Source organism: Marmota marmota, unplaced genomic scaffold (assembly GCF_001458135.2).
Source record: "Marmota marmota marmota unplaced genomic scaffold, marMar, whole genome shotgun sequence".
Lineage (NCBI taxonomy): Eukaryota > Metazoa > Chordata > Mammalia > Rodentia > Sciuridae > Marmota > Marmota marmota.
Window position 1 is genome coordinate 14,748,473 of NW_026000153.1, and position 24,093 is coordinate 14,772,565.

General features: G+C 35.1%; 1 protein-coding gene across 2 annotated transcripts in view; it reads right to left on the reverse strand.

The window, feature by feature from the left end:
- Vps41 (VPS41 subunit of HOPS complex) overlaps positions 1 to 24,093 on the reverse strand; it is a 169,255-nt gene that overhangs the window by 105,800 nt on the left and 39,362 nt on the right. Inside the window, exon 4 of one of the 2 annotated variants that reach the window (XM_015490238.2) lies at positions 17,713 to 17,790. In XM_015490238.2, the coding sequence (XP_015345724.1) occupies positions 17,713 to 17,790 (78 nt within the window). Of the gene's footprint in view, positions 1 to 15,094; positions 15,114 to 17,712; positions 17,791 to 24,093 lie in introns of those variants that run through there. The other variant, XM_048786477.1, reaches the window with a different exon arrangement.

A 24,093-nucleotide genomic window follows, 5' to 3' on the forward strand; every position in this document is an offset into this window, starting at 1 on the left:
TTGTCTGAGTTCAAAACAGTATTAAATTCTATATATGTTATAAACGTTAAATAAGTGGAGATAGAAAAAACATCTTCAACACTACAATAAACTATACAAAGAAATGACTGATTATCTCTTCATTCCTTAAGTGTGTTAAATAACACAATATGAACAGTCTTCTGCCTAAATTAGGCCACCAAAGTTATTCAGGGAAGGGTCACCAACGCCTTCCTAGTTTCAAAGTCAATGAATGTCCTTCAGTTCTCATGACTCTCTGGCATGTGAAACGCTTCTCCACTGGCTTCCATCATACCTATTTCTCATTTCCCTCCTGCCATTTAGTCACAACTTCTCAGTCACCATTCTAAGTTATAATCTTTCTTTAGCCTGCCTCTTAATTATCAGTATTCACTTCACTTTAGCTCAGATCTCACTGCAGGGGTGTATTTTCATATACCACAAATGTTCTTCAGCTTTGTGTCTTCTGTACTCTCAATTTCACCAAATAACTGTCAGTCCACTTAAGACATTTAAGTCAGAGTACTAAGAGGCATCCCAGAACCATTTTCCTCCCTCACACACCACACAAGCAATTAAAGATGACCAAGTCCTACCATTCCACCTGTCTTAATGTCTTTCAAATTTATCCTTTCACTACTGCTATGGCAGATGGTCTCATAATTTATATCACTTTCCCAAACAAGCCCACATGCATGTCCCCGCACATACTCTTCATCTTCACCTTCTCCACACTGTCAATCACAAGGTCATCCTTCTAAAAACAAATTAGATATGTTACTACCCTTTTTAAAGAAGAAGCTTCTTAACTCTTTCAAATAGAGACTATACATCACATTTACCCTTAGCAGTATCTGCTCATGATTGCTATCTATGAGTAATTTTATTTCTTTTCTTTTCTGGTGCTGGGGATTGAACCCAGGGCCTTTCACATACCAAGTATGTGCTCTACCATTAAACTATACTACCAGACATAAGGAAAATTATTAACAGAGACCCTTTTGCCTTCAAAGCCTAATTTGAGTAATTAAAATACATGGTCATCATATTGATAAAATTGTTCTTCATTATCTGACTCCACTTACCTCACCAGGCTCATTTCTAGTCAGAACCAAAGGATCCAGAAGATTCTAGCCATCTGATTTTTTGAAATGTTCTCTTTAACTCTTTTTCTTTGGCCTAAAATAAGCAATGAACAATCCCCTCTTCATCTTCCCCCACCTAGAAAAGTCCTTCTTTTCCTGTAAGATTAAATGCAAGCATCCACTCTTCTGGGAAGATATCTAACTTCTTTTTTGCTGGTTGGGATATGCCTCTCATGTTTTTCCACATCACCCTCTCTCCTCATTTCAGAAGAATAACTCACTTTGTTGCCCACCTCCCTGTAAGCCCCACAAGAGAAAAATTCTACTTTAAACTAAGCAGCTGGCAGAAGAAAAGCTCAAGGAAGTTGCAGAGGTGAGAATCATTCTTTCGAAATTTAAGGTACACCTCATGTAACCAGAAAATAGATAAATACATAAACAAAAGCTCTGTTAGAAGGCAACTGAAGAATAGAAGAGATGAAAACAGAAATGGAAATTTGTCATGTTACTTTCTTAAAAATAAGAAAATTTAAAGAATGTAAAGCCTCAAAAATAGTTCAATGGAAAGAGTTAACTTCCGATATGCCCCTGCTCTCTTGGGACCCAATGTTTTCAATGTTCAATATTAGGCTTGAACAGCTGAAGAGAAGCTGACAGTCCATTGTGGCAACCATGTCCCTGGGATGCTAATTATATTTCATAATTAAAATGAACATTCAAGAAACATATCTTCTTATAAGGTTTTACACATGATTCTGCCTCTCTTAAGATTGAAAACCTACATTAATTTGAGGCTCTTTAAGTGATATTTCAACTTTTAACAGAAGCTGCTATTTATGCAGATCGGGAAAAATGCTTTCTTTATAAGTAGCAATTCATTTCAATTTGAGAAATAATTAGGAAATATGAAAAGCAGCCAGCTTATTCTTTTTTTATTGCTTTGAACAAACAGAAGATATAAGTGATGAAATGTAGCACAGCTGGCTATTATGTTACATATAAAATTCTACATGATGAGCTGACAGAAATATCCTTTTATTCTACTAGTCATCAAGTATTATCAATTTATACTTTCAGAAATCCACCCCTATTTTTAAAAGCAAAACTGATTTCTAAGTGAAAACTGTTTGACTAAGTTATATGGTAGTTAAAAATTGAGCATACCAATATTGCTATTTTAATAGTTCCTTGTCTATCATTTGAGGAGATGTCTGCTATGATTATAGTCCAGGAATTTACAAATGCTCCCCAAATATTACAAACTACTGAACTGTATATGATTCCTTTCCTATGATTTCAAAGCTGTGGTAGTTCAAGAAAAGTAGCTTTATGGTTCATTGGCACTCTCCCCCAATGCTCAAAGGTGATGTGAATAATACAAAATGACCAAAGTATGCTGGTACACTGTTTATATGTATCTCCAGGTAGCCCTGTTTATATTCTCTAATGTCTACTATAAGAATGTTATTTGATAAGAAAAAAATTAATTATTAGATAACTTTAACTTGCCACTTAAATATAACTTCCATTCTAATAACCTAAAAATCAAATTATACTACTAGAAAATAAATGTCCTTGATTTAAACTTTAATATCCTGCAAATAATCGAAATCAACTCATTTGGGGATTGAAAGACTAGAAACAAGTTCTGTAGAAGAGGCATCTTGTTTGGAAAGAAAAATAAGGTAATTTTGCCTATTCATTGTGTCATCACTGTTTTAAGTTAACATTTGAGTTTAATTTTTCTGCATTTGTAAGAATGCTTAAAATCAGTTTTTGCTAATCACTGAAATACTCCTAAATGCTTCTTCTCTTATTCTTTAAACATGTCCTCCAGGCTGGACTCCCAGCTCAGTGGCAGAACATTAGCATAGCTGGGTTTAATCTCTAGAATCACAAAAATAAATATATTAATGAATTAATTAATTAAAATATAATAAAAATAGCCTTTAACCACGAGATTTTAACTACCTCCCCATAAGGGCACACTGAGTTTGACTTAGATGCTGTAAATTTATGAGACCACAGGCATTTACAACCTCCCTTGACCCCTAATACTCTAAGCTGCGGTCCCTACCTGGAGCCCAAGACCAAGAGCTCTGTGTGTACAGCTGACTAGTAAAAGGCTCAGACACTCACCCTGCTGCTGTGCCCTGCCAGAACGACACAACTCAGCAGCAGCAGGGGCACAGAAACAGCCTTTCCATCTATGGAAGACTTATTAGATGGATGTTCGTTTTCTAAATCCTAACAACCTTTAAAAGCACAGTGAGGATTTGGAAGGGATTGTCTCCTGAGAAGCTGGCATACTGCTGATTCCTAGAGCTGTTTTCCTTCTGTTAAACTTCATCTGCTTCTGCCTGTGCCTGCCACATCCCTGTGGACAATAGTAGGAACTGGCCTTGCATGTGACACCAGACAGTAAACACATATCCAGACAGTTATTCACAAGCTGGGCACTGATTACAAAGCATTACTACAAGAAAACAAAGAGCAACAACAAAAACAGGCTTTTAGTGAATGTTTCCTCTTTTATTCACACGCCTGGGACTGAACTGGATACCAGGCACTGAGAGGTAAACAAAATAAATGGAGGCCTTGCCCTCATTAATGAATCCCTGAAATACTACTCAAGGTTGAGACAGGGACCTTCTGGGATGCTAAAACCCTGCAGTTGTCCTCTGCAGTAGGAGGATGAATAGTGAATCCAGAGTTAGAGCTCATTTCCCCTGAACTTGTGATAGCCACATCCTGTTGCAAATGAGAAGAAGGTAAATTTCCTTAACAGTTCAGATGAACATCTTGGACAAGTTGCATGCTGGTTTCCCCATGATGCCTTGAATGTTTTCCTACAATAGTAAGTTTGGCAAATAAGAGGAAAACTAACAGGACCGTCTATGAAAATCAATATCAGTCTCAAAAACAGCATAAGGAGCGAACAAAAATTTCTCTTCCTAATATTCAGTTTTGATGAAAAATTTCTGAGAATATACCAAAACATTGCACTTGGTTTTGATGTAATTGTGAAACAGTCTACTCTACTAGAATACCAAAGCTAAAAAGATGTTTAAAATAAACCTTTTTTTCATATATAAATAACATGAAATAAAATAATACTGACAGTTTTCAAAATTGTGATATATATAAAATATGATGAAAATTATTTGTTCTTAAACTGCGCAAATATTCTCTTCAGTTATACATATAACTACCAAAGACAGAAAAAAATGACAAAAGAAAGGCAGTCACTAAGTTATCAGATTGTTGCAAGAGAATAAGGAAGGAGACAAATTCGCTAATAACTGCATGTAATGAAAAAAGCAACTAATATTACCAAAACACTCCAAATGATATTAAGGGAAAATAATCTTTATAACACTAGAACATCTTCTTTTGAGATATTTCCTGAAGGAATAAGAAGCAACTATCAAACACCAAATGCATATTCTTCTGCATGGAGGGACTAAGGATGATGTGACAGAGAAGATGGGATACTGGGCAGTTCCATGGGTAGAGACAGAAAGCACATTCCAGCAGAGCTAAAGGACAAAGTATGGGCACAGTATAGGCCATGAGGAGGGACAATACTGTCAAGGCTGAAGACAGGAGTCCTGAGCGCTGCACAGAAGAGCTGCTCTATTCCACAGGCAGAGGCATCACTTGATTGTCTTTGGTGAAGTGACAAAATCTCAATATTGTTTAGGAAGACTACTTGGGCAGGAAATATTTGAAGAGACATTAGGAAGGAAGATCAGCTGGGTTTTAGTATAATACCCCAAGTGAGATCCAATCAAGAATTGAACAAGAGTGAGGGCAATATAAAGAACTAGCTAAGGAAAGAATAGGCTAAATGAAGCATCAGAAGGAAATACAGGGAATGATGGGAGGCAGATGTCAGAAGATAAAAGTCACAGAGATGGAAATAAACACTAAGAAGCAGAGAAAATAGGGCCTTCTGAAGAGATAATATTTATCAGGGATATGGAAAACCTAGATTTTGCAATCAGTCAGAGTGATTTTTTTTCCTTGGCTCAAGTAATAAGGTTGAAAAAAAGAATAGGAGACTTTACTTTGTAGTCCCCCTAGGTCCCATTGAAAAGAAACAAGATATGCTGTCTAATTAAAAGGATTGTCCCTTGGCAGGACTGTGTAGTGAGCAGCTTAGTGCTGTCAGCCTGTGGAGGCAGAACACAACAGAGAAGGTACAACAGTAATTCACAACATAGATGTTTTCTTATATCATACATCTCAACAAATCTGAATTATTTTTAATATTAAGCAAAAAAATAAACTTTGATGGGTTTAGTGACAGACAGACATGGTAAATACAGCAGCCTCTACAGTTGGACATGGCCCCAAGACTGCTAGTCTACAGGATATCTAATCCTACAATTCCAGAACATGAAACTCACTAAAGAGAATAATAAGTGCTTTCCATAGGAAGCAAGGCAACAGAAATAGAGTTGTCACCCGCCTGAGACCAGGTAGGTAGAAAGGGGGAAAAAAGCACATTACTATTCTTTAAAAATGAGTTTTAGAAGCCCAGCACTTCCAAAAAAAAATCTGTTTGCAGTAAACACAGTCTCTCTTATTTTTCTCACTTCTATTTTTAACTTAATAACAGCAGTTGCAATGCTAATGAACTTTGTTTATCTAAAAGTTAAACAGTTGATAAAGGAAAGCCAAAAATCACTTATCTAAAAAGGGCAGGCAATGCATCAATTTAATTGAGATTAAGTTGTTAAGGAGAAAATCCCTTATTTATTTTTCCAACACAAGATGAAGGGAAGTTACATAACACTTCACAAATTTAGCCATAATTTTTAAATTTGGGGGTGGGGGTGGCACAGGGCATTGAACTCAGGGACATTCAACCACTGAGCCACATCCCCAGCCCTACTTTGTATTTTATTTAGAGACAGGGTGTCACTGAGTTGCTTGGCGCCTCGCTTTTGCTGAGGCTGGCTTTGAACTCGTGATCTCCCTGCCTCAGCCTCCTGGGCTCTGGGATTCAGGCATGCACCGCCATGCCTGGGAAATTCAGCAGTATTTACCACAAAACGTATTGTTATAATGCTCTCTAGTATAAAAACACTGCTTTATCAATTCCCCCATTTAAACCATTCCTTAAGAAGACCAACATCTCTCAAAAAATTCTCAAAAGAAAATTCTTGTAAACCAAGTTTCAACATCTCTACATTTAGAAGAAATTCCTGAAGTCAACTCACTAGATCTACAGTGCAAATGATTTTTAAAAACTACTGATTTAAGTAAGCATTTTCTTAACATTATTTGTGCCAGGTGATTTGTGCCAGGTTACCTACCCCTCCCAAATAAACACAGGCTCTAATGAAGCAGGCAGTGAATGTGAGTGAATCACAGAAACTTCTCTTTTTTCCCCTTTTACCTGTTTTATATAAAATGGATATTATTAAAACCAACCATATGAATGAATTAAAAACTAACAGTTCTTCAGAAACCATGGGAAATGCCTGCAGTAAAAACTGAGGCTCAGCTTGATCTACCTTCAGATAACGATTAACTTACTAAGTCTTGCACTACATATATTACATGTATTGGCTCTCATAATATCCCAAATTGTCGTACAAATCAGAGGTGTGACTGTAATCCATATATAGATAAAGAAAATGAAAAAAAAAAAAAGAGGTTATTACTTAACTTGCCCAAACTAAACAAATACAAGGCAAAGGCTGGAAAGCAGGATTCTGACTCTAAGCCTGGCCTGTAATAATAATAGTTCCAAAGGACAAGAGTAGTGATTTGGTAATTTTCTTAACAGTGTATTGCTATAATTGTTACTTTATTGTTGTTGCTAATCTCTTACTGTACTTAATTCATAAGTAAAACTTTATCACAGATATGTATGTATAGAAAAAATATATAATATATATATATATATATATATACAAATAGAGTTTAGTGCTATCCATAGGTTCAGGCATACAGTGGAGGTCTTGAAATCTCTCTCACACGTATAAGGGAGGACTACTGTAAGCTTTTCCCAGCAAGTCAAGAACTTTATTCTGTGTCATAATATCAAGCAAAAATATTTCTCATAGTACAGTGAGAATATTTTGCTTGAGGAAAAGTGAAAACTTAACATAAAAAGCAAAACTTTAAAAATTTTAGAAGAAAACCCAGAAAGATAACTTCACAACATGGGATATTTTAATAAAAGCAAAACCCAATTTTCCCTCAGAAAACATAAAAAATTAAAAACTATAAATAAGATGTTGTAGTCAGTTTTTCATCACTGTGATCAAAATAATGACAAGAACAACTGAGAGAAGGAAAAGTTCATTTTGGAAAAATGTCTTCAGAGGTTCAGCTTATCATGGGCCAACTCCATTGTTCTGGGCCTGAAGTAAAACAGAATATCATGGTGGAAGGGTGTGGCAGAAGAAAGCTGTTGGCTCATGGCAGCCAGAAAGCAGAGAAATTAAGAGAGGAGCCAAGGACAAGATATAGTCCAAGGGCATGCCCCAGTGACCTAATTCCTTCACTCATGCCCCACCTGCCTATAGTTACCACCTTAAAGTCCATTCAAATTATTAATCCATCAAGCCAATTAACCCACTGATGAGGTTATAGCTCTCATAATCTAATCATCCAACCTATGAACATTCCCACTTTGAGGATTATGGTTTCAAAAAATAAGTTTTTGTTTGGGGCAGGGAAAACATTTATAGATCTAAACCATAACAACTACATTGAAATTTAAAAATTTCTGAATTGCAAAGGCCATAAATGAAAAAGAAAGTCACAGACTAGAAGATTTTTTTCACTTTTCAAAGAAAAGTATTATCCATACTTCATATGCTGCCCTGGAGGACAGCTCCCAATTCTAGTATCTGGTATTGATTAGACATTTAAAAGCTTTGCCAAACTGATAGGTATAAAATGGTATCTTATTGTTTTACTTCATGTTTCCCTTATGATTCTGTGATTACTACAGAAACTGAACATCTTTTCATGTAGCTATTGGGCATTCAGTGTTCTTCTGAGAACTGCCTGTTCATATTGTTTGCCCAATTTCATTCTGGTTTTGTTTGGGTTTTCCTTATTGATCTGTAGGAGTTCATTACATAAGTAACATTTTAACAAAAATAAATATACTCTGAAAACTTGGTAAAACATCTTATGATTACAGCTTTTATAGAACTTAAATAATCAAAACAAGTATACAAGCATATGAAAACAATAACGTTTAAGTTTAAAATATTAATATAGTGTGAAAGTGGATGTTTTCCTAAAAGTAAATTGTGAATGTTTTAATTTATAGTAGAAAGATTGGCAAGGGTTAAATTTGACTTAGTAACTTAATTTTTCTAATTTTGAGCCATTATATGAGTCACCCTGATCAATGTTGTTACTTTTTCAATGTTGTTGTTTCTGCTTGTAAGCAATGAATTTTTAAATTACAAATCAATTTAGAATTTCACACATATACTAAAACAAAGTATATGAACAATTCTCAAGAGTAAACAGTCTCATTAGTAACCAGAAAAATGCAAACTAAATCAATAAATTTCTGATTTTCTAGAATTCTAAATGGCAATGAATTTTTGAATGACAGAAGCCAGTGTTGGCGACAAGACATAGCAATACCCTTTCAAATAGTGCTGACAGGAATATAATTCAGTATAAGCTAATTGTAGGGAAATGTAACAATCTGTAGTAAAACCTTGATAGCATCTGACCTAGAGACTTCACCTCATAAAGAAAGTCAGTCACAAGATTTCCCAACTCACCCAAGGATGCTCATCCTAGTTTTATTACAGGATTTAGGATCATTCATTAAGTATACAGAGCACTGAAAAGTTGGTTCTTAGACAACTCCAAGCAATAACAGACCCACTTTATACTTTGAGAAACTTTTCTTGTATAATTATGGTAGGTCTCACATCATTTCTGTCACTGAGCCACCTAAAATGCTCTAATATATTAATTTTTTCCACAAGGAGTAAGATTTTCAGACTACCACTCAGAGCACTTGATTCTTTCTCGGAGATGAAACTCTAGGCAACCATTGATCTGCTTTCTGTCACAATGTATTTATTTGCATTTTCCATAATTCTATAAATGTAATTTTATAATATGTGGCATGACTTGGTTTCTTTAACTTATCATGATAAAGTTGAAATTCACCCAAGTTACTGCATGAATCAATAGTTCATTCCTTCTATTGATGATTATAAATGTAATCTTATAATATGTGGCATGATTTGGTTTCTTTAACTTATCATGATAAAGTTGAAATTCACCCAAGTTACTGCATGAATCAATAGTTCATTCCTTCTATTGATGAGTACAATGCCATTATATGAATATAACACATTCTGTTTACCTACAGGTAGACACATAGATTGTCTCCAGCTTAGGACTATCATGAATAAAACTGATATGAATATTGATATCATGTTAATATATATATGCTTTCAGTTTCTAAGTGTGAAAAGGCTGGAATGTTCGACAGGTTTATATTTACTATGTTAAAAACGTGCCAAACTGTTTTCCAAAGTGGTTATACTATTTTACATACTCACCAGCAGTGTGTAAGAGTTCCAGTCTCTCCACATCCCCACTAATGATATGGTAAGTTTTTGTAATTAAAGCCATCCTAACAAGTCTATTTAGTGGTATACATTACTCCCCTTTACCCAATGTTAATATTTCTTCTTCCTATCAATTAAATTTAAAAAAAAAAAAAAGCTAAAGTGTTAAGATATAATAGCTACTCCTGAAAGCATTCATCTTTCAAAATTCACCTTAAATTTCAGTTTCTATAGGTTCTCTCCAGTCTCAGCCTTGTTCATAAGCCTTTTCATAGTCTTACTTGACAAAAGTGCCTGAATCCTCAAAAAGAACTATCAGAATTGACAGCACTCTGTCCTGAAAAAGGAAATAAATCTACATGTTTCAGACAATAAGCCTTAGTCTACCATTCTGTTCAAAGTCATGCTCTCAATAGTTAAAAATTATTTCAACCCTGACTTTGAAATATGTGGAATCCCAGGGTAATTTCCTTTAGTGAAAAAATATTACATTTTAGCTATTTAAGAGAGATTTGTCCAAATGCAGTTATCACAAAAAGGTCAGAGATATACAATATTCTGTAAAGTAAGTATGACACTTTAAATGAGAGAAGCATCCTTAACTCTGAATAAGCTTTCACAGCCACTTAGATGTATAGATGCTACCAAAGTTATCAAACTACTTATAAATACTTATTCCACAAACTTGAGATTATTTTTAATGCAGGAAATTGGAAATATGAATTTCCTTGGCATCATTTATCAGAGTTAGAATGATTCCCATTTAAGTAATTCTCAACTCATTTGACACATCTCTTATCACTCAAATACTGTGCCCAAATATAGAAAACAGGTTCTTTAACCACAGGAGAATCTGAAACCTGTCAATCAGTCTTAGACAACCATTACAGGCACTGGCACATTTGGGCCAACAATGTACCATTTTAATCATATCAAAAGATACAGGCTATGCTTCCCAATTAATGATGCCACATTTTGACTAGCACACTATTGATGATACTTGCTTGAGTTTGATAAGCAAGTACTGTTAGATCAAATGTAATGCAGCATTTCTTTGCTCAAGGATAGGTAGTTTAAGTTTTTAGATCTGTTCCAAAGAGTCTTTCAATGAACAGTTACCCCAACATCACAATGGCCACAATTTTATGAAAAAGCTGGACTGTTCAGAGAATAATTTTTGCATGATATCTGTCTTAACTCTCAAAGAGTTGGTCATGTCCATATTATTTCCCACAACATATACACAATAACTACAATGTCGGAAAGGAAGATGTAAAACTTTGATTATCTGGAAAATTATAAAGACATGGAATTTTTCAGACTTGGGATTATAGTCTTTTGCTGCTAACAACAGAGATTCACTTTGAAAAATGTGTTATGAAACTGCATGATTGGACCAACATTACAGAGGATAATTACATAAACTAAGTTGATTACAACATCACTGGGAGATATAATCTTATGGGATCATTGTAGTATATGTAGTCCATCAATAATTGAAATGTCATTATGTAGCATATGACTGTATTAGTTCAATCAAATTATTTTGGGGGGCATTGAGGTATCAGGGATTAAACCCAGTGACACTTAACCACTTAGGCACATACCTGTGCTTTTTTTTTTTTTTTTTAATTTTAAGACAGGGTATCACTAAGTTGCTTAAGGTAGCCTTGAATTTGCACTCCTCCTGCCTCAGCCTCCAAGCACTTAACAGTTTAGCCAAATTCGCACTTAACAGTTTAGCCAAATTCTATCTATTATTCACTTCTATTAATTCTACCAAGCATTTATGCTGAGAACTAAGGACAGCAAGACAAATTATACTAAGCAACTGTCCTCAAGAAGCTAGCTTTCCATGAGGAGAATGAAATTAGTGAAAGAATCTCAATAAATATACCATATACTCTAATGGAGGTAACACAGAGGAGATGATTAAGTCATACAAAATATAAAAGAGGTGTGTAAGAATATTAAAAATGCAATTTAAGAATATTAAAGGTACATTGAACTTTTAGGGAATAAAAGTATTTCCTTGATGAAATTTGAAGAAAAAAATGGGTGATCCTCCAAATATTTATATATCAATACAAAGATACTAGGAACTCATTTATATTAGAGATGAATTCTAAGCCAATAAAGCAACAAAAGGTCAGGGTGCAATCTGAACAATGGCTGAGTCCCAATGTCTACAGAGAAAAATGAAGCCATGGTCATTCACACACTAGTCACAAAAATATCCTTTTACTCAGGTTAGGGTCGTGACTTAATAAGAATGCCAACTCATGCCAAGGAGGTGTTGAGTGCACCAGGAGAGGAGGATGGGAAAGGGAGTGGACATGAAGCACATAACCAGAACTCAAGCTCAGACTTCCCTACTTGGCACATTTTCTATCTATAATGATCTTTCAAAGTCTCAGCTTCTAAACTCCGAAGATTTAATGAATTACTCATAGCAACTAGGAAAGGTCTGAGTATTCATTAGTAACTTGTTATGTACTGTTGAAAAAGAGGGTTCTCTTTCCAAAGTAGAATTTAAGGTTGAGATCTCACAGTAGCTTGAGCTTCCATAACAAAAAAACATAGGGTGGCTTAAACAAAGGAGATTTATTTTCTCATAGTTCTAGAAGCTGAAAATCCTAGACCATGGTGGTTTCCAGTAAGGGCTCTCTCTTCATGGCTTACAGACTGCAGCCTCCTGGGGCTTGTAGGAGGAGCATTCTGGTATCTATTCCTATAAGTACACTAACAGCATCATGAAAACCCCACCCTAATGACCTCATCTAAACCTAATCACGTCTTAAAGGTCCCATCTCCAAATGTTATCACATTAGAGGTTAGGACTTTAATATATGAATTAGGAAGGGAGAAGGAGATGATGACACAATTCAGTCTACAGGAGATAACATTATTGTTATATTATAACAATATAAAAGCTTCTAATTATAAATATCGTAAGGAACTCTTGAGTGACTAATACATAAGAGAACAAAGACCTGGCTCCCATGGGTCCTCCTGAAAGGCTGAATAATGACCAAAAAAAAAAAAAAAACACATCATTTATGGGTATGATTCAAAATTATATTATCCAACATCTGCTTACTGAATACCAAATTCCCCCAGAGAAACAAGAAGGAAGAAGAGGAAAGGAGCATAGCAGAAGACATAGCCCCTGCCCTCTAAGACCTGAACAGGAAGCTCCAACTGACAGGACAAGGAGCAATACTACATGTGAAATGATAACTATACAGGAGTTCAGAGCAAGAAAACAACTCAGGACAATAATCCAGGGAAAGAACTTCACAGAAAGAATAAAATTTAACTGAAGAAGGGCATTCTAGGGAAAAAGACATGATTAAAAGCTTAGGAGCAAGCATGCTGAGGGCAATAATCAGAAGATAATGACTAGAGAGGGACGAAACTAGATATTGGATATTGGATATTGGATATTGGAAAGGTAGTTCCTGGTCATGACCAGGGTTTGGAATGCTTAGCTAATTAGGACTGTATCTGGGAAGTCATGAGGAGCCATGGAATATTGGAGACACAATGATTAGGCTGAAGACTGGGCTGGAAAGGGTGACCAGAAGCAAAGGGACCTAGGAGGAGTGAGTTAAAACAAATTCTATGAATTAAGGAATTCTGGAATTTTGTTAGCATATGAACACAAAGATTAATTAACAACTAAGGAATGGAGTCTGTAAATTTAATCCTAAATTTAAAAAAATTAGGAATACCAGTAGACTGCAACCTACAGTTCAAGGAAATTCCTCAACCCTCCTCTTAAGAGATTAATTTCAAATATTTGATATTCATCTTAACATAAAATATCCAATAAGCCCAGTTTTTTTCTTATCACTTTCCTTTTGAAATCATCCTGTTTAACAGTATTCATTTAATATCTCCTGTCATAACAGCAAAAGCTCGTCATCTTCTTTTTCTACCAAAAGAAGAAAAAGACATAAAGGTAAATGGCAGAAATTTGGCTTAATCAATGAAGCTCTTTGCTCTTCCAGGAACATACTTAAAGGAATTAACACTTAAATCATAAGATAAAATGCTCCAAAATTTCAATAGAGAGATGGCACAATAATTTGATCATTGGTTCAAAGTAAGTACTCCTAATTACTTAAGTTTTAATATTCAAAGTTTTAATTACTTATAAAAACTACACATTTATATTTAAGAAAAATGAAGGCTTTTAAAGAAAAAGTAACTACTATAATTAATGAGATTATATAGGCATAAATATCATGTGGGAATTTTAAAGGAATTTGGGATTCTCTAAGAATTTTGAAGTAATAATTATATTCTGTATAAGCAATTAAGACAACAATTATCCAGGAGAATATAGCTTGACCTGTATTATTATATATAATTTCTTAGAAATTTGAGCTATTATATACGACAAGTTAGGCTTATTTTAATTTTACTCTTGAGTTAAGTAAAACTTTATCAAGTAATTTTGGATTAACATTAAGTTATATCTAGTCAATCTCAAAAAATTATGGCTATAGTATTTTAATTAACATATATACTAAATATTCTTTCAAATACACTGAAACATGAATGATAACATCCATAATAAAGCTTCATGCTAACAGAGTCAGAGGTTTATTGGGCATTTTTTTATTAAAGAAGTTGTCATTCTTAATCATAATCAATAAGAGAACAGTCACAGATGAATACAGACTAACTCAGTGGCATAACTCATTTACATAAAGATATTGGAACAGGATAAAAACCTAGGAAAGGCAATGGTATTTATAAGCAAGTAGTGGAAAGGGTTACTTCAACAGACAGGGATAATTTGAGCCATGCCCAAGGTCCGCCAAAGACACATAAACATGCACAGTGATACGTACACATGTATGTGTGCTACTGAGATACAACTCAAAAATACCTATGTATTTTATATATGTATATATCCGGGAAGCCATTGAGTCAGTATTTTCGGCACTCTCTATCCTCTCTTCGCCCAGGTCAAACTGTTATCTCTTATCATTACAGTCAGTTTTGCCTTTTCTAGCATAGTATATAAAAGTTATCACATAACAAATACATATGGGTGTCTGGCTTCTTCAGTTTATATCAAATCTGTAAAATATATCATGTCATTACATGTTCCTTTTGACATTACTAGGGAATGAACCCCAGGGTGCTTTACCACTAAGCTATATTCCCAGCCCTTTTTACTTATTTATCTCTTATTTTGATACAGGATCTCACTAAGTTGTGGGGGCTAGTCTTGAACCTGCCACACTCCTGCCTCAGTCTCCCAGTCGCAGGGATTATAGGCAAGTGCTACCATGCCTGACTAGATAGTCTATTCTTTTGAATGCTAAGAACACATCACAATTTATGTATCCATTCCACTACTGATGGACATTTGGGTTGTTTCTAGTTTGCAGCTGTTATGAAATAAGTCACACTAACCTTCTATGTTTCTTGTGGACATCTGCACGGCATGCATTTTTCTTGAACATGTACCTAGAAGTGCATATGCTCACTTTTAGTAGATTCTGCTAAACAGCATTTCTTTCAAAATATTAATAGAAAAAAATATCCTTCTTCAACATGCAGAATGATTTGTTATTTCTTCTTTTATATCACATATATTTTACGTAAAGTTAAGAGACTTTCTGGTGCAATGATTTCATCCACACTCAAACAATAGAATCCCCTAGGAAACCTTTTTAAATAGTGATTCCTTAATAATAGTACCCTCTATCAAAACTTATGGTACGCTCTGTCAAAACAAAACCCTATTGATCAACAAGGGTTAGGAACTACTGCTTCATAATTCTATTACTGGAATCTAAACTAAATAAACAATGGATGAGTTAGGATATTTCTTGGGAAAAAAGTTGTGCAAATGTAAAGTATTATTATTTTGTCTACTGTTAATAGTTTAAATTACTTTTTTTACCTAGAACTAAAAACTAAAGTCAGGAGTGTCTGTTCATTAATTTTTTTAAATCCTTGTATTTCATTGTGTTTATTCTAATAAAGACAAAAGTTCTTGATTAAATATGGCAATCATTATATTCAAAGAAAATTCACAAATTCAGTTTTTAGAAAAGATTTCCTTTTTAAAAGAGCAATGAGACAGAGGCCTACAAAGCAACCACATCATCGGAAACAGGGGGAGGAAAAGGAATAAAGGGGAAAATTTCATAGATAAGAAGCCCAAGATTTAGTCTTCTTTCAAAAGACAATGGAAATCTGAAACATAACTTAAAAGTCATTTAATATGATACTGATCATCAAGAAGACTTAGCCTTATGTAAAATTTTCCCACAGTGAACTATCAACTTCTTGGGTAAACAAATAAACAAAAATAGCACCAGTCATCCTTCCCTGCCAAAAAATGGTGAAATGCTATAAAGAGCTTAATTTCAAAGATGTCATACAAGCAGGACTGGGGGGGGCGGGACTGAAGGTTAGGGAAAATTTATGTATATCATAAATCATCTGAAAGAAATGCATATAGGATAACCTGACATAAAACTTTACTTCAGAGAAGCTATAATTAAAAGTATACACTGAAGAGACACAAGGATTGCTTTTCAGAAATACTACAACAGTACATACCTCAACTCTTAGCAAGCAAGCACTGCAACTTCTATACAACACTTTTAAAAAGACTTACTTGGCAGCAGAACTTCTTAGAAATAATTAAACTGGAGCAGAAAATTTAAGAGATCATATAGGCAAACTCTTTTTTAAAGATGAAGAAACAAGCATAGCATCTCTCTCTTTCTCTCTCTCTCTCTCACACACACACACACACGCTCTGGCCCAGTTACACATTTTAGTGGTTGGTAACTGAAACACCAGATGTTTAGGATATCAAGATGTATGCTGGTATGTACACTGTGCAGGAGGTAGATGAGAGAGGGTCAAAAGTATATGCCTATTGCCTGAAAGGGATGCAAAAGCAGAACAAGAAGCCACAATTTCCCTGAGGTGTCAGTATGATTAGTAGGCCTGTTTCCCTTTCTGGGCTACTCCAAAGATTCTATCACCATTCTGTGGTTCCATTTCTTTTAAGCAAAACAAGGCATTCCTTTTCCTTTCCACACATGATCCTTTAGAAACTGCAATCTCTTTGTAAATTACATTAGTAGCTTAGGATGAATCTTTCAACAGGTGCTCCTTTTTTTTTCAAAAAAGTAATTTCTGGCCCCAATATGAGCATCTTATTCAACCCAAATATTAATATTCACACAAAAATGGAAGTTATAGATTCTTTTAAGGTATACTTTAAACATCAAGCTTCAAATTCAACATTTCCTTTATCCTCAATGATTCCAAATCATAATTTTAAAAAATAATAAAAAGCTTTGCTTTCAATCCACAAAACTTCTAAGATCAAACCTGAGAACACTCACACAAAATATTTTAGCTCCATATATTCAGAAGAGATAAACTGATCTAGCAAGATGATCAATCAATTTTCAGTTATTTGTAGTATCTCAATAAAATGACAAGTCATGTGCTTCCAAGTGATACCAGTCACCAACTGAGGGAGTTCATACTTTAAGGCTTCCACAAACTCTCAGGGTATATAAATTAGCACTATGAACTAACAATAGCAGTATTTTTTCATCTAATAACAATTCACCTGGACACTTTGTTAAAATTTTAAAAGAACACACATCAGAGTATTCTAAATGTTCCATTTGCGGTCAAATGAATGACTTTAATTAATTAAAAAATAATAATTAATAATATTCATCCAAATACATTTTATATGGAGTTAACATATAAAAGATACCCAGTCAAAATATATATAAGAAATCCCAGTCAAATTATGTAATGTGTTTATATGTGTACATGTATATACACACATACAGATCTTTTCCTCTACAGGTTCAATTATAAAATTTTTAGCATATACTATAAAATTTAAATTTATACTCTTAGTTCTCTGTTTTAATTGATAAAGATCCTCTTTATGCTCTTAAAACAAAATGTTAAAACTAGTACTCTAGAGCACAAATTTGGAGCATAAAGTTTAACACATACATTATTTTATACCATATACTTACTACATCAAACTTCTGAGTGATGTTTCCCTGGACATCAAGTAAATAAACCTTGCCATAATGTGTGCCCAGTGCCAAAAACTGTAAATAGAACAGAAAGGCCAGTTAATTAATGTATTATTAATAAAGAATTAGTAATAAAACCATTTTCAAAATGATGATGCTTAATGCATAAATGATCTGTAATATCTCAGAAGATATACATTCCTTGGAGAAGGCTTGTTTCCAGTTTCAGGGAAATGACAGAACAGGACCTATTTTATTGTGATAGTGCAAGCTAGCTGTCAGAATGACTCATGAGGACCCTCATCTACTGACAACTAATGGTGTGTATGCAGTCTGTACACAATGCCTGATGGACTGAGGCAGTAAATTAAAAATGCAGCCGTGAAAGCACAACCAACCTACGGCTGAATACAAAGTCAGAAGGGAATGATTAAGAAACTCCCCCTAATTTATGGCAAATGTGTAAATCTATGCTATCATATAAGTTCAATGCAAAAATGCATACAAACAACGAAATATTATTTTTTGAATGGATAATCCATCCCATATTGAAGGATGAAAAACCTCAGAGGTACTTTACTATCACTTAGCTTTAGGATGTCTCTAAAAGAATTACTATAAATATTAAGTATAAATGTTTATATTCTAATGCAAAAAATCCTCTTCTGTCACTAAATAACTGTTGGGCTACATATTCATTTTATGATATCAGGCTACTTCATAACTTGCACTGTTTCTTTACTTCTTTGAACTGATCCTAAATGATCTAGAAGAAACTTGAGGACTACCTGAAATATGACATGAGATTTCTCTTTCTTTTTATTTCTTTAAGCATTACTCAAGAAGTCCAAAATTCTCTGTATTTCATTGCATGTGAGCATGCTTCATTGCAGCCTATAATGAAATACTCAAATTTACAGGCACTACTAAGCATTTCAGTCAAGCAGCACAATCTTTAAAAAATAACCTTACAGAAAGTCAAGATTTAAAAGGATTTATCAAAATGGAATTGCTTAAAATGAAATTTCAGTTCAGGCACTTAAAATATGAAGCTACATTAAAGAAGAGTCACAAAAAGGGAAAGAAGGGGTTCATTAGAAATTCATCCCCTGCAATGCCTTTCACTCCTGCAAGGTTGCCTTTTTTCAGGAAGAAAAAAGTCCCCCGGGTAAAAAAATCAATACTGGTTAATAAAACATCAGGTGTGCAGACATAACTAGGTATGACGATTCCGCTGCACAGGCCTGCCTGAATGCACCAGGTGCCAGGACGATTAGTCATCCAGGGCAGACAGCGAGCCTGGTGAAAACAGGATGCTTGGGCACTGGAAGGGAAAAGGGTTAGAGGTAATTCTGATGGGAAATTAGTCTGAATATTTAAACCAAATAGGAATGTTTTCTCCAAAGCAAAACAACATTCTAACCAGAAACAGAGGATGCAAATGGTTATAATTTTATCTCTACAGTGACACTACTGACAATATTTGAACAGAAAACCACTTTATAAAATTCTAACTGAAAACAAACAATACTCCATTCTAAGGCTCTCTGTGGTAAAAGAATGGGTCTTAAAAGCTCCCCGCACCCCAAGTATCTCACAGTATTGATTCTCCTCATAAATACTGTATTTAGTTTGTTAGGAAACTAAGGGAGGTTGGATCCTTAAAATGCTTTAATACTGTGTCATTCTCTGACACCATTGTAAAGGCCATTTTTGAACTTCTAATTGCACTTTATTTTATGAAAGTTTTAAGAGGTTCTATACAGAGTATTTTACTCACATATTAATTCTTCTCCCCATCCCCCCAGATTACTAATTTTATTCATTTAATACTTAAGATACAAAGAAAACAAAATAATTATTTTGATTTTATAGTTTCAACCTAAAAGTAAAATTACTTTAGAATACATTTTTTTTAATGTGATTTTTTTTATGACAAGCTACCTTTTGTTTAGGAAAACATTTAATCATCATCTTGCTACTTTCTTTTAGAAATAAACAACTATGTGCTCTTCAAAAAAAGTTTAATAGGCTGATCATATTACTAAAACTATGGATGAGTCATATTCATCTGCTAATACCTTCAATAAAATAAAACAAAAAATGCAAAATGGCAAATTGAATACAAATGTGACAGAAAATTAATGCAAATCCTTCATATTTTACTCTTTCTAGCCATTAAAAAGCCTTAAGCTTTTATATATATTGAGTTTTGTTTGTTTCCTTCTTTTTAGACCAAAAGCACTTAAAATCTAGGATGAACAAAGAACAAATATAATTTCATTAGCCCCCTTAATGTTTAATTACAGAATCTTGATTCACTTTATATGTTATCAGATTGGGTATCCCATTCTCCAAAATCCAGGCCTAACTGCTTTTACTTTGCAAGACTGAACTATGTAGGTAAACAAGTAGAAGAGGTGGTAAGCCATACTGTGAACATCACAAAAGAAACATTTCAAATTGGGTCTGTTCCATGATGTCATCTACCTTTCTCATAGTGTTTTATAGTATTCAAAGTTTAGAACTGAAAGGGCCTTCAATTACACATGAGGAAGTAAGTTCTGGCAATTGATGAGACTTCCCTTGAGATTTCCCATCCTATAGTTAAGGACTATAGAGTTAGAGTGAGGACAATAGAGTTAGGGCGAGAAGTAAAAGCTAAAATATGATGCTGGGGGTGTAACTCAGCAATAAAGCATTGTGTAGCATGCTTAAGACCCTAGGTTCAGTCTCTAGCACCACAAAAATAAAATAAAAGTAATACTAAAATGCTCTTAATTTGATCAGAATTCTCTTGATAGACACATAGACCTCAGATTAAGAGTTCAAAATCTAAAAGTCAACATTGATTACTGTTCCCAACCATTAGCTCTCTGGCCAAGTTGATTTGTAAGTAAGATGTTAAAAAGTGTGTTCTCCATTTTAATCATTCAATGATTCATTCAACAAATACAGAAAAAATACTATAATGTTCTTAAGACAATGAGCAATGTGACTTACAGGTTATGGTACACTGAGGGAAATATACATAAAAATTGATTAATTGCAATTAAATTTAATGAGTATGCTTAAAATGAAAGTATCTGTAAGACCTTATGGAACACAGGAAGTATCAGCTGTGCTAAACCTGAAGTAGAAATTAAATAACAGAAGCCAACAGTGTAGGATGGTGCTAAACACCATTTTCGGCAGAACAGATACAACCTACTCAAAGGCACAGCACACAATAAAAAGACAAAAATCAAGAAATTATCTGCCATTGTACATAGATGAAGCATCAAACTCATGCCCAGATAGAGGGGTGATGAGGACAGAATGGTTGGCTAGAATCATCTGAATATTTATAGAGATAAAAGGTAGATATGTAGAGGAAAACAGGGTGTTAGTGAAAAACATTAAGACATCAGGAAGCCAATTAAGAATTTTGAGCAGGACTACATGATCACAGTGGAATTTCTAAAAGATTTCAAGTTCAGGCAGGAAAAGAAGACAACCTATAACACAGCAGGAAAGAAAATATTGCCAGACTTAGGGAATGACTCAGAAAATGGCTTCAGGAAAGGGGGAGAAGGCACCTTTGGCTTAGGTGACAAAGGAAATGGTGATGCCACCAAATGGTACAGAGAACAAAAACTAGATGGAAGTTTAGAAGGAAAAGAAGATGAATTCATTATAGACACGCTGAGGTTCAAGTAAAAAGAGACAAAAGGCAGAAATGTTTAGAAAGCACCTAGATAACATACTCATGCTATTCTGGTGAGGTCAATGTGTAGGTGGCCACAGAAGTCTTGCAATTCAAAACAAAGAGAAGATAAAAATATGAGAAATGTGGACAATGAACCAAATCTTGGAAAAAGAAACGTGCAGGGAAAAGGTAGATGCAAAAGAGAATGAAAGAAACAGAAGGAATATCAGAAATTACCAAGAAAATAATAAGAGGGATGTCAAGCTAAAGACATTTTGAGAAGAGGTGAGAGTCACAATTTAAAATCAGTAAACTGTACACCAACTGGTAAATTTATAGACAAGACTGATACATCCACACAACAGAATACTATTCAGCAATAAAAAGGAATGAAGTATGACTAATATATAAATAAGAATTAAATAAGCTACATCACGGATGAACTTCAAAAACACATGCCATCTGAAACAAGGCAACACGAGAGATCAAATAATATATGAAGGCATTCATCTGAAATATCCACAACAGGCAAATCTATAGAGACTGAAATTAGACTAGTGGTTACCTGAGGCTAGTATTGAAGGGAGGAAATGAACTGCAGTAACCAAGAAAAGTAGACAAAAAGATCCTTGAACTGGAGAAAGAAAACCTCCTGTGGGTAAGGTGGGGTATAGATCTGGATGAGGTGGGAAAGGAATCAGGAACTGAGGCCAATTGTGCCTCATGGTTTCAATTTTCTTAAATAGAAGTGACATCATCTTCTGAGAGTGAAAGGACAGGGGAACCGCCAACTAAATAAGCTGATGGAATAATAGCAATTTTCAGTGACAAATTTTGACAAATTTACCTCACCATGTGAGACCCTACGAATACTAGCTGCCTTGGTCATGGCACTAATTCAGTGTTGAGAATATGGCTGAGGGACACAATGCGAAGTTGGGATGTGAGATAAGGGAACACACTGAGAGTTTGAATAATTAATCATTTCACGCAGTCAGAAACGAAAAAGAAAGAATGGGATTAAAAATTGGGACTCTAAAAGTCACAGAACAATGTTGAGAGCCACAGCCGAAGGGGCCCCAGCAAACTTCCAGCTGCCGGCTGATGATTGGCTCACAGCGGCCCCAGCAACATCTTGCTGATTGGCTCCTCTGCGGTGATGCTCATTGGGCTGTTTCCCTGCCCTTTCAGACCACGGAGCTACTCATTGGGGGACTTTTTTGGCTCCGCCCACGTGACCCAGCCAATCGGCCTCAAGAGCAGGAGGATTGTGGGAGGTGGAGAGAAGCTGGTGTGGGAGAGAGAGGCTTGTGGAAAGCCGGTGGTGGCAGTTGAGGCTCTGAGGGTTTTTCCTGAGAGGCTGTTTTGTTTGGCGTGTGTGGTTCTAAAAATAAAGTTAGTTTCTTTTGACAAGTGGCTCCTGATTGTGCCCAGCCAGACTGCGGCATTTGGTGGCTCGCACGGGGAGCGACTGAGGGTAAGTGAACTGCTCGCCCCTGAGGGCAGGGCGAGAGGATGGGTAGCCATTTTAAGATTCTTCTTTTGTTATTTTGTTTCACTTTTGTTTTAAGTTGCCTGTCCCTGGAGATGTGTAAGATGGAAGAAAAACCGCTCACATCTGAGGAACAGATAGGGAGAAAGGACGGATGGACATTTCAGGAGACTATTATAATGATTTTGTGTTGTTCCAATTTTGTTTCACTCAGTTTCAGTTTTGTTAGGCGTTATCTTGTTGGGTTGTATTATAGTAGAAATACGGGATCAGAAATTAGTAAAAAACAAACTGAAAGAGTGTTAAGTAAATTGTTAGAGGAAGGAGGCATCTCAGTAAAATCAAGAACAATCAGGGCATACGTTGATACAATACAAAAATGTAGCCCATGGCTTTTTAAGGAGGAGTTGTTAAATATATCACAATGGAACCATCATGGTGAAGATTTAAAAAGAATAGAAAAGAAAAGCCCAGGGACTCTGCCAGTTGGCACATTGCCATTGTGGACGTTCATATCTTGTTTGCTTAGTCCAAAGCCTTCAGTTCAGACAATGGTAGAGGAAGAAGAAGACATAATGATTCAAGTAAAAGAGAAGGTCTCTCAAGTTAGTCAGACAGAGGAAAAGATTCAAGTAAAAGAGAAGGCCTCTCAAGCTAGTCAGACAGAGAAAGAAAGTGTAAAACAGAAAAAGCCATCAGGGGGAAAGTTACAACAGGAGACTGCTACTAACACCTTTCTATCACCAGAGGACGTAAGTGTCCAACTAACAAGGCCACCTCCATATGCTGGGAGGTCCCCAACCCCCGCAGTTGATAGTTGGGATCCTGAGACAAGATCTCAAATATTAACATGCCCTGTATTTGAGGCAGGAGGGCAGCGATTTTACCAAGTTTTAAATTTCAAAACAGTGAAGCAGCTAAAAGAGGCTGTAACAACCTATGGTCCTCAAGCACCCTTCACTGTAAGCATGGTCGAATCCATTAACAACTTGAACATGACGCCAGCAGATTGGGCTAATATGTGTAAAGCTGTGCTAAATGGAGGACAATACCTGTTATGGAAGGTTGCCAATGAGGAATTTTGCAAGGAGACGGCTAGGCGAAATGCAGCAGCTGGTTATCCTCAGAGAAATCTAGATATGTTGTTAGGAAAGGGACCTTATGAGGATCAGCAGCAACAAATTGCATATGATCCTGG